This window comes from Saccoglossus kowalevskii, chromosome 1, assembly GCF_978046115.1.
Source record: "Saccoglossus kowalevskii chromosome 1, keSacKowa6.1, whole genome shotgun sequence".
NCBI lineage: Eukaryota > Metazoa > Hemichordata > Enteropneusta > Harrimaniidae > Saccoglossus > Saccoglossus kowalevskii.
The window spans coordinates 45,034,546-45,047,934 of record NC_140641.1 but is presented as its reverse complement, the minus strand read 5'-3'; the positions used below and the strand labels follow the sequence as shown (position 1 = coordinate 45,047,934).

The following is a 13,389-nucleotide window of genomic DNA, read 5'->3' as shown; positions in this document are numbered from 1 at the left end:
AGACAGTTTTCAAGACGACACTTTTGACCAAAAAAGCACATTGTTGTGCACATTTCGAACTACAGTGTCCATAAAAAAAATACTAACAAAATTTTAAAATTCATACAATAAGCTTTCCGAAAATATATAGTAAGGTAGAGATGCAGTTTACCTAACAGGTATTTTAATTAGTTAATTAGGAAACCAAGATGACCTCCCTTGTCCACAAAACTATATATTTTCGGAAAGCTTATTGTATGAATTTTAAACTTTTGTTAGTATTTTATTTTTATGGACACTGTAGTTTGAAATATGCACAAAAATGTGCTTTTTTGGTCAAAAGTGATTTAAAAAAAATTAGCTTCTAAACCATGCTTCTGTTTCCTGTCAAAATTAGTTTATGAGTACATCTGTTTACTATGAAGAAAGTGCCGTCTTGAAAACTGTCTACCAGTTGTCAATTTTGTAGGGCAGCAACTCAAATTTCACTATTTCAAGATTATGCATAAATTAACATCCAGGCTAGTTGTCTGTACGATTGCTGTAACACTATTCAACTAAAAACAATGCCCCGACGGCGTTTTGAAGATAAACACATTGTCAATCATTTGTGAAAATTTCAAAACAAAAGGTCAAAGCGTCTAGGAGCTATTTTTTTTTAAAGTTCTGGAATGTGCACTAAAAAGAAGCTGAGATAATTGCTAATTTGCATAACAATTCACTCAGTAAGAAGTTTGCTAATGCTCATAATTAAAATGGCTGTTACAGTTTCAAATTTAAATGTATTATCGTTTTGTAAAAAGTTAAATACAGTGCATATTATAGAGATCCCATCATTTCTTTTTTTCACCATGTTTCTTTTTTATTATTTATGTACAGCCTTGCTAAATCTTGCTAAGCATTCAAATGAGATAACGTTTGCACCTGTTATCTATATTTTAAAATCGTTTTTTGAGTATGTTCCACTATTCACAATTCTACAAAATTTCAACAGTCTATAGCCAAGACTTTTTGAATAAAAAAAAAAAATCACTCCCAAGTGCCCACAAATCTGCATCTCTACCTTAAACAATTACTACATACCTCCATGTTACGCCATCATTCCAAACTAAACAATCATAAACTGGACCAGGATCAGAATACTTCTTCTCTAAATTATTAAGCAGTTCAACTTGAACTTGAAGGTCTTCTTTCTTAAGTTTAATATCCTAAAAAAGAAATGAATGTTATTTTACATAATGAATCAAAATATTACAAGTAAGTATGATGCTTCACATACCCTCTAGTGGTGAAACTACAAGTTTATGATAATGAAGACACAAGGAGAAAACTTCATTATTAATAACAAATTGGCAAAATGTTCAACTGACAATGCCAAGATTTCTTTTCCAATATTTTTGCATATAATTTATATTATTTAGTTAGCATGGCAATTAGCACATAATTAGGACTGTAACAATGAGTTATGTGCAGAGTTGTAACAATGAGTTATGTGCAGAGTTGTAACAGTGAGTTATGTACAGAGTTGTAACAATGAGTTATGTACAGAACTGTAACAGTGAGTTATGTACAGAACTGTAACAATGAGTTATGTGCAGAGTTGTAACAGTGAGTTAGGTACAGAGTTGTAACAATGAGTTATGTACAAAACTGTAACAATGAGTTATGTACAGAACTGTAACAATGAGTTATGTGCAGAGTTGTAACAATGAGTAATGTGCAGAGCTGTAACAGTGAGTTATGTGCAGAGTTGTAACAATGAGTTATGTGCAGAGCTGTAACAGTGAGTTATGTGCAGAGCTGTAACAATGAGTTATATGCAGAGTTGTAACAGTGAGTTATGTACAGAACTGTAACAATGAGTTATGTGCAGAGCTGTAACAGTGAGTTATGTGCAGAGCTGTAACAGTGAGTTATGTACAGCACTGTAACAGTGAGTTATGTACAGAACTGTAACAGTGAGTTATGTACAGAGCTGTAACAGTGAGTTATGTACAGAACTGTAACAGTGAGTTATGTACAGAACTGTAACAATGAGTTATGTGCAGAGCTGTAACAGTGAGTTATGTACAGAACTGTAACAATGGGTTATGTGCAGAGTTGTAACAGTGAGTTATGTACAGAACTGTAACAGTGAGTTATGTACAGAACTGTAACAGTGAGTTATGTGCAGGGCTGTAACAGTGAGTTATGTGCAGAGCTGTAACAGTGAGTTATGTACAGAACTGTAACAGTGAGTTATGTACAGAACTGTAACAGTGAGTTATGTACAGAACTGTAACAATGAGTTATGTGCAGAGTTGTAACAGTGAGTTAGGTACAGAGTTGTAACAATGAGTTATGTACAGAGTTGTAACAATGAGTTATGTACAGAACTGTAACAGTGAGTTATGTGCAGAGTTGTAACAGTGAGTTATGCGCAGAGATGTAACAATGAGTTATGTGCAGAGCTGTAACAATTAGTTATGTGCAGAGTTGTAACAGTGAGTCATGTACAGAACTGTAACAATGAGTTATGTGCAGAGCTGTAACAATGAGTTATGTGCAGAGCTGTAACAATGAGTTATGTGCAGAGTTGTAACAGTGAGTCATGTACAGAACTGTAACAATGAGTTATGTGCAGAACTGTAACAATGAGTTATGTGCAGAGCTGTAACAATGAGTTATGTGCAGAACTGTAACAATGAGTTATGTGCAGAGTTGTAACAGTGAGTCATGTACAGAACTGCAACAATGAGTTACGTGCAGAGCTATAACAATGGGTTATGTACAGAACTGTAACAACGAGTTATGTACAGAGCTGTAACAGCGAATTATGTGCAGAACTGTAACAATGAGTTATGTACAGAACTGTAACAATGAGTTATGTGCAGAGCTGTAACAATGAGTTATGTACAGAACTGTAACAATGAGTTATGTACAGAGCTATAACAATGGGTTATGTGCAGAGCTGTAACAATGAATCATGTGCAGAACTGTAACAGTGAGTTATGTGCAGAACTGTAACAGTGACTTATGTAGAGAACTGTAACAGTGAGTTATGTAGAGAACTGTAACAGTGAGTTATGTGCAGAGCTGTAAATATGAGTCATGTTGAGAACTGTAAATATGAGTTATGTACAGAACTGTAACAATGAGTTATGTGCAGAGCTGTAACAATGAGTTATGTACAGAACTGTAACAATGAGTTATGTACAGAACTGTAACAATGAGTTATGTGCAGAGCTGTAACAATGAATCATGTGCAGAACTGTAACAGTGAGTTATGTGCAGAACTGTAACAGTGACTTATGTAGAGAACTGTAACAGTGAGTTATGTGCAGAGCTGTAAATATGAGTCATGTTGAGAACTGTAAATATGAGTTATGTTGAGAACTGTAACAATGAGTTATGTGCAGAGCTGTAAATATGAGTCATGTTGAGAACTGTAAATATGAGTTATGTTGAGAACTGTAACAATGAGTTATGTGCAACATAAATATCAAGTGCAACCAAACACCCTGGAATTCAATCATGCAATTTACCAAGTGTGAAGTATTACTATTAGATGATTCAAATTCATTAAGTTTTCTATTGGCTCCTGATGTCGCAATTCTATGATGAGGGTCCCACAGCTTTTCCTTGCGTTCTTTTTGAATTCGCTCTTTAAGAATTTTTGGAAACAATTCATAGATATTTTTCATTCCTATGTGATATTTGCCACTTGGGTTCTGCCATTCAGCTGGAATCTGTAAAGATACAAAACACAAATCATATATAATTAGCACAAACAGAAGGTAATCAGAGTGTCATTGTCAGATATTTGCATAACAAAAGAGCCATATGAATATGAAAAATGTCAGGAATGATTGTTGATAGTTGCTCTCAGATACATATTGTAACATTCAAATATCTTGATCTCTGGTTTTCCTTCCTTGTCTGTAAACAATATTTGTATTCAGAATCATCCAATCTCAGACAGGACATTCTGTAGATAGCTTCTATAGCTATTGCCATGGAAACAGAAAATAGTAATATTATTGCATTTTTACTTTAAGTTTTCTCCCTGAGAGTGCTGTGATATGTCCATCTTTGACTTCCACCACTGTAGATGTATCAACATCCCCACTACCTGTTGTATCTAGCAGATCTACTATTTTGGGACGACCATCAACAGTTTCCTGAAAGACAAATTACAACAAACTTTAAAACTGGGTAATACATTTAAAAGTAATACATGTTGAGAATCTAGGTATTAAATATATTACACAACACAGGGCAGATCAAAAACCCATATCGCCAGTGTGATGTAACACAGGGTGCAGATCAAAAATCCATATCACCACAGTGTGATGTAACACATGACAGATCAAAAACCCATATCACCACAGTGAATGTAACACAGGGCAGATAAAAAAACCCATAATAACAACCTTTGATATCGTATCCCTTCTGGGATCTAGATTAGAATACAATAAGGATATAAGGAACAATAAAATACATAAGTAATAATAATAATAAAAAAGAAATAAATAGTAATACTGTGAAAATAGTATTATATAAATATTTTTTTGGTGTTATTTTGAGGCAGCTGGTAAATTGCTTTTCATGAAATTCTCTCTTTTATTGAAACAGTCGCTGATAAACTTGGCAATTGCTTGGACGGTTTCAGAATTTTTGTTATTGAGAAGTGCTTTCAGATTACCGGATAAGTTTACGTTTTCAAACAAAGCATCTCTTTCAAATTTGTACTGGTTACAATTGAAGAGGAAGTGTTCTTCATCTTCAATTTCATTGGAGTCACAGACAGGGCATGTTCTATTAAAGACATCTATGTTGTGATATCGCCCAACTTCAATCTGAAGTATGTGGGCACTTATCCTCAGTTTAGTCATAGATGATCTGTGGATGGGGTTTTTAATAATTTCAAGGTATTTTTCAAGTGCAAAATCAGTTTTCAGCTGTCTGTAGGTACGAAGTTTATTTTTGTGATTAGTGCCTTTATTGTCATTATGCATCCCATATCACCACAGTGTGATGTAACACAGGGTGCAGATCAAAAACCCATATCACCACAGTGTGATGTAACACAGGACAGATCAAAAACCCATATCACCACAGTGTGATGTAACACAGGGTGCAGATCAAAAACCCATATCACCACAGTGTGATGTAACACAGGGTGCAGATCAAAAACCCATATCACCACAGTGTGATGTAATACAGGGCAGATCAAAAACCTATATCACCACAGTGTGATGTAACACAGGGTGCAGATCAAAAACCCATATCACCACAGTGTGATGTAATACAGGGCAGATCAAAAATCCATACATGTATCACCACAGTGGGATGTAACACAGGGTGCAGATCAAAAATCCATATCACCACAGTGTGATGTAACACAGGGTGCAGATCAAAAACCCATATCACCACAGTGTGATGTAATACAGGGCAGATCAAAAACCTATATCACCACAGTGGGATATAACACAGGGCAGATCAAAAACCCATATCACCACAGTGGGATGTAACACAGGGCAGATCAAAAACCCATATCACCACAGTGTGATGTAACACAGGGTGCAGATCACAAACCCATACCACCAGTGTGATGTAACACAGGCCAGATCCAAAACACATATCACCACAGTGTGATGTAACACAGGGCAGATCAAAAACACATATCACCACAGTGTGATGTAACACATGACAGATCAAAAACCCATATCACCACAGTGAATGTAACACAGGGCAGATAAAAAACCCATAATAACAACCTTTATTGATATCGTATCCCTTCTGGGATCTAGATTAGAATACAATAAGGATATAAGGAACAATAAAATACATAAGTAATAATAATAATAAAAAAGAAATAAATAGTAATACTGTGAAAATAGTATTATATAAATATTTTTTTGGTGTTATTTTGAGGCAGCTGGTAAATTGCTTTTCATGAAATTCTCTCTTTTATTGAAACAGTCGCTGATAAACTTGGCAATTGCTTGGACGGTTTCAGAATTTTTGTTATTGAGAAGTGCTTTCAGATTACCGGATAAGTTTACGTTTTCAAACAAAGCATCTCTTTCAAATTTGTACTGGTTACAATTGAAGAGGAAGTGTTCTTCATCTTCAATTTCATTGGAGTCACAGACAGGGCATGTTCTATTAAAGACATCTATGTTGTGATATTGCCCAACTTCAATCTGAAGTATGTGGGCACTTATCCTCAGTTTAGTCATAGATGATCTGTGGATGGGGTTTTTAATAATTTCAAGGTATTTTTCAAGTGCAAAATCAGTTTTTCAGCTGTCTGTAGGTACGAAGTTTATTTTTGTGATTAGTGCCTTTATTGTCATTATGCATCCTATATCACCACAGTGTGATGTAACACAGGGTGCAGATCAAAAACCCATATCACCACAGTGTGATGTAACACAGGACAGATCAAAAACCCATATCACCACAGTGTGATGTAACACAGGGTGCAGATCAAAAACCCATATCACCACAGTGTGATGTAACACAGGGTGCAGATCAAAAACCCATATCACCACAGTGTGATGTAATACAGGGCAGATCAAAAACCTATATCACCACAGTGTGATGTAACACAGGGTGCAGATCAAAAACCCATATCACCACAGTGTGATGTAATACAGGGCAGATCAAAAATCCATATCACCACAGTGGGATGTAACACAGGGTGCAGATCAAAAATCCATATCACCACAGTGTGATGTAACACAGGGTGCAGATCAAAAACCCATATCACCACAGTGTGATGTAATACAGGGCAGATCAAAAACCTATATCACCACAGTGGGATATAACACAGGGCAGATCAAAAACACATATCACCACAGTGTGATGTAACACAGGGTGCAGATCAAAAACCCATACCACCAGTGTGATGTAACACAGGCCAGATCCAAAACACATATCACCACAGTGTGATGTAATACAGGGCAGATCCAAAACACATATCACAACAGTGTGATGTAACACAGAGCAGATCAAAAACCCATATCACCACAGTGTGATGTATCACAGGACAGATTAAAAACCCATACCACCAGTGTGATGTAACACAGGGCAGATCCAAAACACATATCACCACAGTGTGATGTAATACAGGGCAGATCCAAAACACATATCACCACAGTGTGATGTAACACAGGGCAGATCAAAAACCCATATCACCACAGTGTGATGTAACACAGGGCAGATCAAAAACCCATATGACCAGTGTGATGTAACACAAGGTGCAGATCAAAAACCCATATCACCACAGTGTGATGTAACACAGGGTGCAGATCAAAAACCCATATCACCACAGTGTGATGTAACACAGGTAGCAGATCAAAAACCCATATCACACACAGTGTGATGTAACACAGGGCAGATCAAAAACCCATATCACCACAGTGTGATGTAACACAGGGTGTAGATCAAAAACCCATATCACCACAGTGTGATGTAACACAGGGCAGATAAAAAAACCCATATCACCACAGTGTGATGTAACACAGGGTGCAGATCAAAAACCAATATCACCACAGTGGGATGTAACACAGGGTGCAGATCAAAAACCCATATCACCAAAGTGTGATGTAACAGAGGGTGCAGATCAAAAACCCATATCACCACATTGTGATGTAACACAGGGTGCAGATCAAAAACCCATATCACCACAGTGGGATGTAACACAGGGTGCAGATCAAAAACCCATATCACCACAGTGGGATGTAACACAGGGTGCAGATCAAAAACACATATCACCACAGTGTGATGTAACACAGGGTGCAGATCAAAAACCCATATCACCACAGTGGGATGTAACACAGGGTGCAGATCAGAAACCCATATCACCACAGTGGGATGTAACACAGGGTGCAGATCAAAAACACATATCACCACAGTGTGATTTAAAACAGGGTGCAGATCAAAAACACATATCACCACAGTGTGATATAACACAGGTAGCAGATCAAAAACCCATATCACCACAGTGTGATATAACACAGGGTGCAGATCAAAAACCCATATCACCACAGTGGGGTGTAACACAGGTAGCAGATCAAAAACACATATCACCACAGTGGGATGTAACACAGGGTGCAGATCAAAAACCCATATCACCACAGTGTGATGTAACACAGGACAGATCAAAAACCCATATCACCACAGTGTGATGTAACACAGGGTGCAGATCAAAAACCCATATCACCACAGTGTGATGTAACACAGGGTGCAGATCAAAAACCCATATCACCACAGTGTGATGTAATACAGGGCAGATCAAAAACCTATATCACCACAGTGTGATGTAACACAGGGTGCAGATCAAAAACCCATATCACCACAGTGTGATGTAATACAGGGCAGATCAAAAACCTATATCACCACAGTGGGATATAACACAGGGCAGATCAAAAACCCATATCACCACAGTGGGATGTAACACAGGGTGCAGATCAAAAACCCATATCACCACAGTGTGATGTAACACAGGGTGCAGATCACAAACCCATACCACCAATGTGATGTAACACAGGCCAGATCCAAAACACTTATCACCACAGTGTGATGTAACACAGGGCAGATCAAAAACACATATCACCACAGTGTGATGTAACACAGGGTGCAGATCAAAAACCCATACCACCAGTGTGATGTAACACAGGCCAGATCCAAAACACATATCACCACAGTGTGATGTAATACAGGGCAGATCCAAAACACATATCACAACAGTGTGATGTAACACAGAGCAGATCAAAAACCCATATCACCACAGTGTGATGTATCACAGGACAGATTAAAAACCCATACCACCAGTGTGATGTAACACAGGGCAGATCCAAAACACATATCACCACAGTGTGATGTAATACAGGGCAGATCCAAAACACATATCACCACAGTGTGATGTAACACAGGGTGCAGATCAAAAACCAATATCACCACAGTGGGATGTAACACAGGGTGCAGATCAAAAACCCATATCACCAAAGTGTGATGTAACAGAGGGTGCAGATCAAAAACCCATATCACCACATTGTGATGTAACACAGGGTGCAGATCAAAAACCCATATCACCACAGTGGGATGTAACACAGGGTGCAGATCAAAAACCCATATCACCACAGTGGGATGTAACACAGGGTGCAGATCAAAAACACATATCACCACAGTGTGATGTAACACAGGGTGCAGATCAAAAACCCATATCACCACAGTGGGATGTAACACAGGGTGCAGATCAGAAACCCATATCACCACAGTGGGATGTAACACAGGGTGCAGATCAAAAACACATATCACCACAGTGTGATTTAAAACAGGGTGCAGATCAAAAACACATATCACTACAGTGTGATATAACACAGGTAGCAGATCAAAAACCCATATCACCACAGTGTGATATAACACAGGGTGCAGATCAAAAACCCATATCACCACAGTGGGGTGTAACACAGGTAGCAGATCAAAAACACATATCACCACAGTGGGATGTAACACAGGGTGCAGATCAAAAACCCATATCACCACAGTGTGATGTAACACAGGACAGATCAAAAACCCATATCACCACAGTGTGATGTAACACAGGGTGCAGATCAAAAACCCATATCACCACAGTGTGATGTAACACAGGGTGCAGATCAAAAACCCATATCACCACAGTGTGATGTAATACAGGGCAGATCAAAAACCTATATCACCACAGTGTGATGTAACACAGGGTGCAGATCAAAAACCCATATCACCACAGTGTGATGTAATACAGGGCAGATCAAAAACCTATATCACCACAGTGGGATATAACACAGGGCAGATCAAAAACCCATATCACCACAGTGGGATGTAACACAGGGTGCAGATCAAAAACCCATATCACCACAGTGTGATGTAACACAGGGTGCAGATCACAAACCCATACCACCAGTGTGATGTAACACAGGCCAGATCCAAAACACATATCACCACAGTGTGATGTAACACAGGGCAGATCAAAAACACATATCACCACAGTGTGATGTAACACAGGGTGCAGATCAAAAACCCATACCACCAGTGTGATGTAACACAGGCCAGATCCAAAACACATATCACCACAGTGTGATGTAATACAGGGCAGATCCAAAACACATATCACAACAGTGTGATGTAACACAGAGCAGATCAAAAACCCATATCACCACAGTGTGATGTATCACAGGACAGATTAAAAACCCATACCACCAGTGTGATGTAACACAGGGCAGATCCAAAACACATATCACCACAGTGTGATGTAATACAGGGCAGATCCAAAACACATATCACCACAGTGTGATGTAACACAGGGCAGATCAAAAACCCATATGACCAGTATGATGTAACACAAGGTGCAAATCAAAAACCCATATCACCACAGTGTGATGTAACACAGGGTGCAGATCAAAAACCCATATCACCACAGTGTGATGTAACACAGGTAGCAGATCAAAAACCCATATCACACACAGTGTGATGTAACACAGGGCAGATCAAAAACCCATATCACCACAGTGTGATGTAACACAGGGTGTAGATCAAAAACCCATATCACCACAGTGTGATGTAACACAGGGCAGATAAAAAAAACCATATCACCACAGTGTGATGTAACACAGGGTGCAGATCAAAAACCCATATCACCACAGTGTGATGTAACACAGGGTGTAGATCAAAAACCCATATCACCACAGTGTGATGTAACACAAGGTAGCAGATCAAAAATCCATATCACCACAGTGTGATGTAACACAGGGTGCAGATCAAAAACCCATATCACCACAGTGTGATGTAACACAGGACAGATCAAAAACCCATATCACCACAGTGTGATGTAACACAGGGCGCAGATCAAAAACCCATATCACCACAGTGGGATGTAACACAGGGTGCAGATCAAAAACCCATATCACCACAGTGGGATGTAACACAGGGTGCAGATCAAAAACCCATATCACCACAGTGGGATGTAACACAGGGTGCAGATCAAAAACACATATCACCACAGTGGGGTGTAACACAGGGTGCAGATCAAAAACCCATATCACCACAGTGTGATATAACACAGGTAGCAGATCAAAAACACATATCACCACAGTGGGATGTAACACAGGGTGCAGATCAGAAACCCATATCACCACAGTGGGATGTAACACAGGGTGCAGATCAAAAACACATATCACCACAGTGTGATTTAAAACAGGGTGCAGATCAAAAACACATATCACCACAGTGTGATATAACACAGGTAGCAGATCAAAAACCCATATCACCACAGTGTGATATAACACAGGGTGCAGATCAAAAACCCATATCACCACAGTGGGGTGTAACACAGGTAGCAGATCAAAAACACATATCACCACAGTGGGATGTAACACAGGGTGCAGATCAAAAACCCATATCACCACAGTGTGATATAACACAGGTAGCAGATCAAAAACACATATCACCACAGTGTGATGTAACACAGGGTGCAGATCAAAAACCCATATCACCACAGTGTGATGTAACACAGGGCAGATCAAAAACCCATATCACCACAGTGTGATGTAACACAGGGTGCAGATCAAAAACCCATATCACCACAGTGGGATGTAACACAGGGCAGATCAAAAACCCATATCACCAAAGTGTGATGTAACAGAGGGTGCAGATCAAAAACCCATATCACCACATTGTGATGTAACACAGGGTGTAGATCAAAAACCCATATCACCACAGTGTGATGTAACACAAGGTAGCAGATCAAAAATCCATATCACCACAGTGTGATGTAACACAGGGTGCAGATCAAAAACCCATATCACCACAGTGTGATGTAACACAGGACAGATCAAAAACCCATATCACCACAGTGTGATGTAACACAGGGCGCAGATCAAAAACCCATATCACCACAGTGGGATGTAACACAGGGTGCAGATCAAAAACCCATATCACCACAGTGGGATGTAACACAGGGTGCAGATCAAAAACCCATATCACCACAGTGGGATGTAACACAGGGTGCAGATCAAAAACACATATCACCACAGTGGGGTGTAACACAGGGTGCAGATCAAAAACCCATATCACCACAGTGTGATATAACACAGGTAGCAGATCAAAAACACATATCACCACAGTGGGATGTAACACAGGGTGCAGATCAGAAACCCATATCACCACAGTGGGATGTAACACAGGGTGCAGATCAAAAACACATATCACCACAGTGTGATTTAAAACAGGGTGCAGATCAAAAACACATATCACCACAGTGTGATATAACACAGGTAGCAGATCAAAAACCCATATCACCACAGTGTGATATAACACAGGGTGCAGATCAAAAACCCATATCACCACAGTGGGGTGTAACACAGGTAGCAGATCAAAAACACATATCACCACAGTGGGATGTAACACAGGGTGCAGATCAAAAACCCATATCACCACAGTGTGATATAACACAGGTAGCAGATCAAAAACACATATCACCACAGTGGGGTGTAACACAGGGTGCAGATCAAAAACCCATATCACCACAGTGTGATATAACACAGGTAGCAGATCAAAAACACATATCACCACAGTGTGATATAACACAGGGTGCAGATCAAAAACCCATATCACCAGTGTGATATAACACAGGGTGCAGATCAAAAACCCATATCACCACAGAGGGGTGTAACACAGGGTGCAGATCAAAAACCCATATCACCATAGTGTGATGTAACACAGGGTGCAGATCAAAAACCAATATCACCACAGTGTGATGTAACACAGGGTGCAGATCAAAAACCCATATCACCACAGTGTGATGTAACACAGGGTGCAGATCAAAAACCAATATCACCACAGAGTGATGTAACACAGGGTGCAGATCAAAAACCCATATCACCACAGTGTGAGGTAACACAGGGTGCAGATCAAAAACCCATATCACCAGAGTCTGATGTAACACAGGGCAGATCAAAAACCCATATCACCACAGTGTGATGTAACACAGGGCAGATCAAAAACCCATATGACCAGTGTGATGTAACACAAGGTGCAGATCAAAAACCCATATCACCACAGTGTGATGTAACACAGGGTGCAGATCAAAAACCCATATCACCACAGTGTGATGTAACACAAGGTAGCAGATCAAAAACCCATATCACCACAGGGTGATGTAACACAGGGTGCAGATCAAAAACCCATATCACCACAGTGTGATGTAACACAGGGCCAATCAAAAACCCATATCACCACAGTGTGATGTAATACAGGGCAGATCAAAAACCAATATCACCACAGTGTGATGTAACACAGGGCAGATCAAAACCCATATCACCATAGTGTGATGTAACACAGGGTGCAGATCAAAAACCCATATCACCACAGTGGGATGTAACA

General features: G+C 39.3%; 1 protein-coding gene across 2 annotated transcripts in view; it reads right to left on the bottom strand.

The window, feature by feature from the left end:
* Nucleotides 1–13,389, bottom strand: part of LOC102807403 (tripeptidyl-peptidase 2-like) — a 147,503-nt gene that overhangs the window by 78,185 nt on the left and 55,929 nt on the right. For both annotated transcript variants that reach the window (XM_085502513.1, XM_085502520.1), the window contains exons 2-4: nucleotides 4,011–4,139; nucleotides 3,504–3,707; nucleotides 1,063–1,187 (exon numbers count right to left, since the gene is read on the bottom strand). In XM_085502513.1, coding sequence (XP_085358639.1) covers nucleotides 1,063–1,187; nucleotides 3,504–3,707; nucleotides 4,011–4,139 — 458 coding nt within the window. The remainder of the gene's footprint in view (nucleotides 1–1,062; nucleotides 1,188–3,503; nucleotides 3,708–4,010; nucleotides 4,140–13,389) is intronic.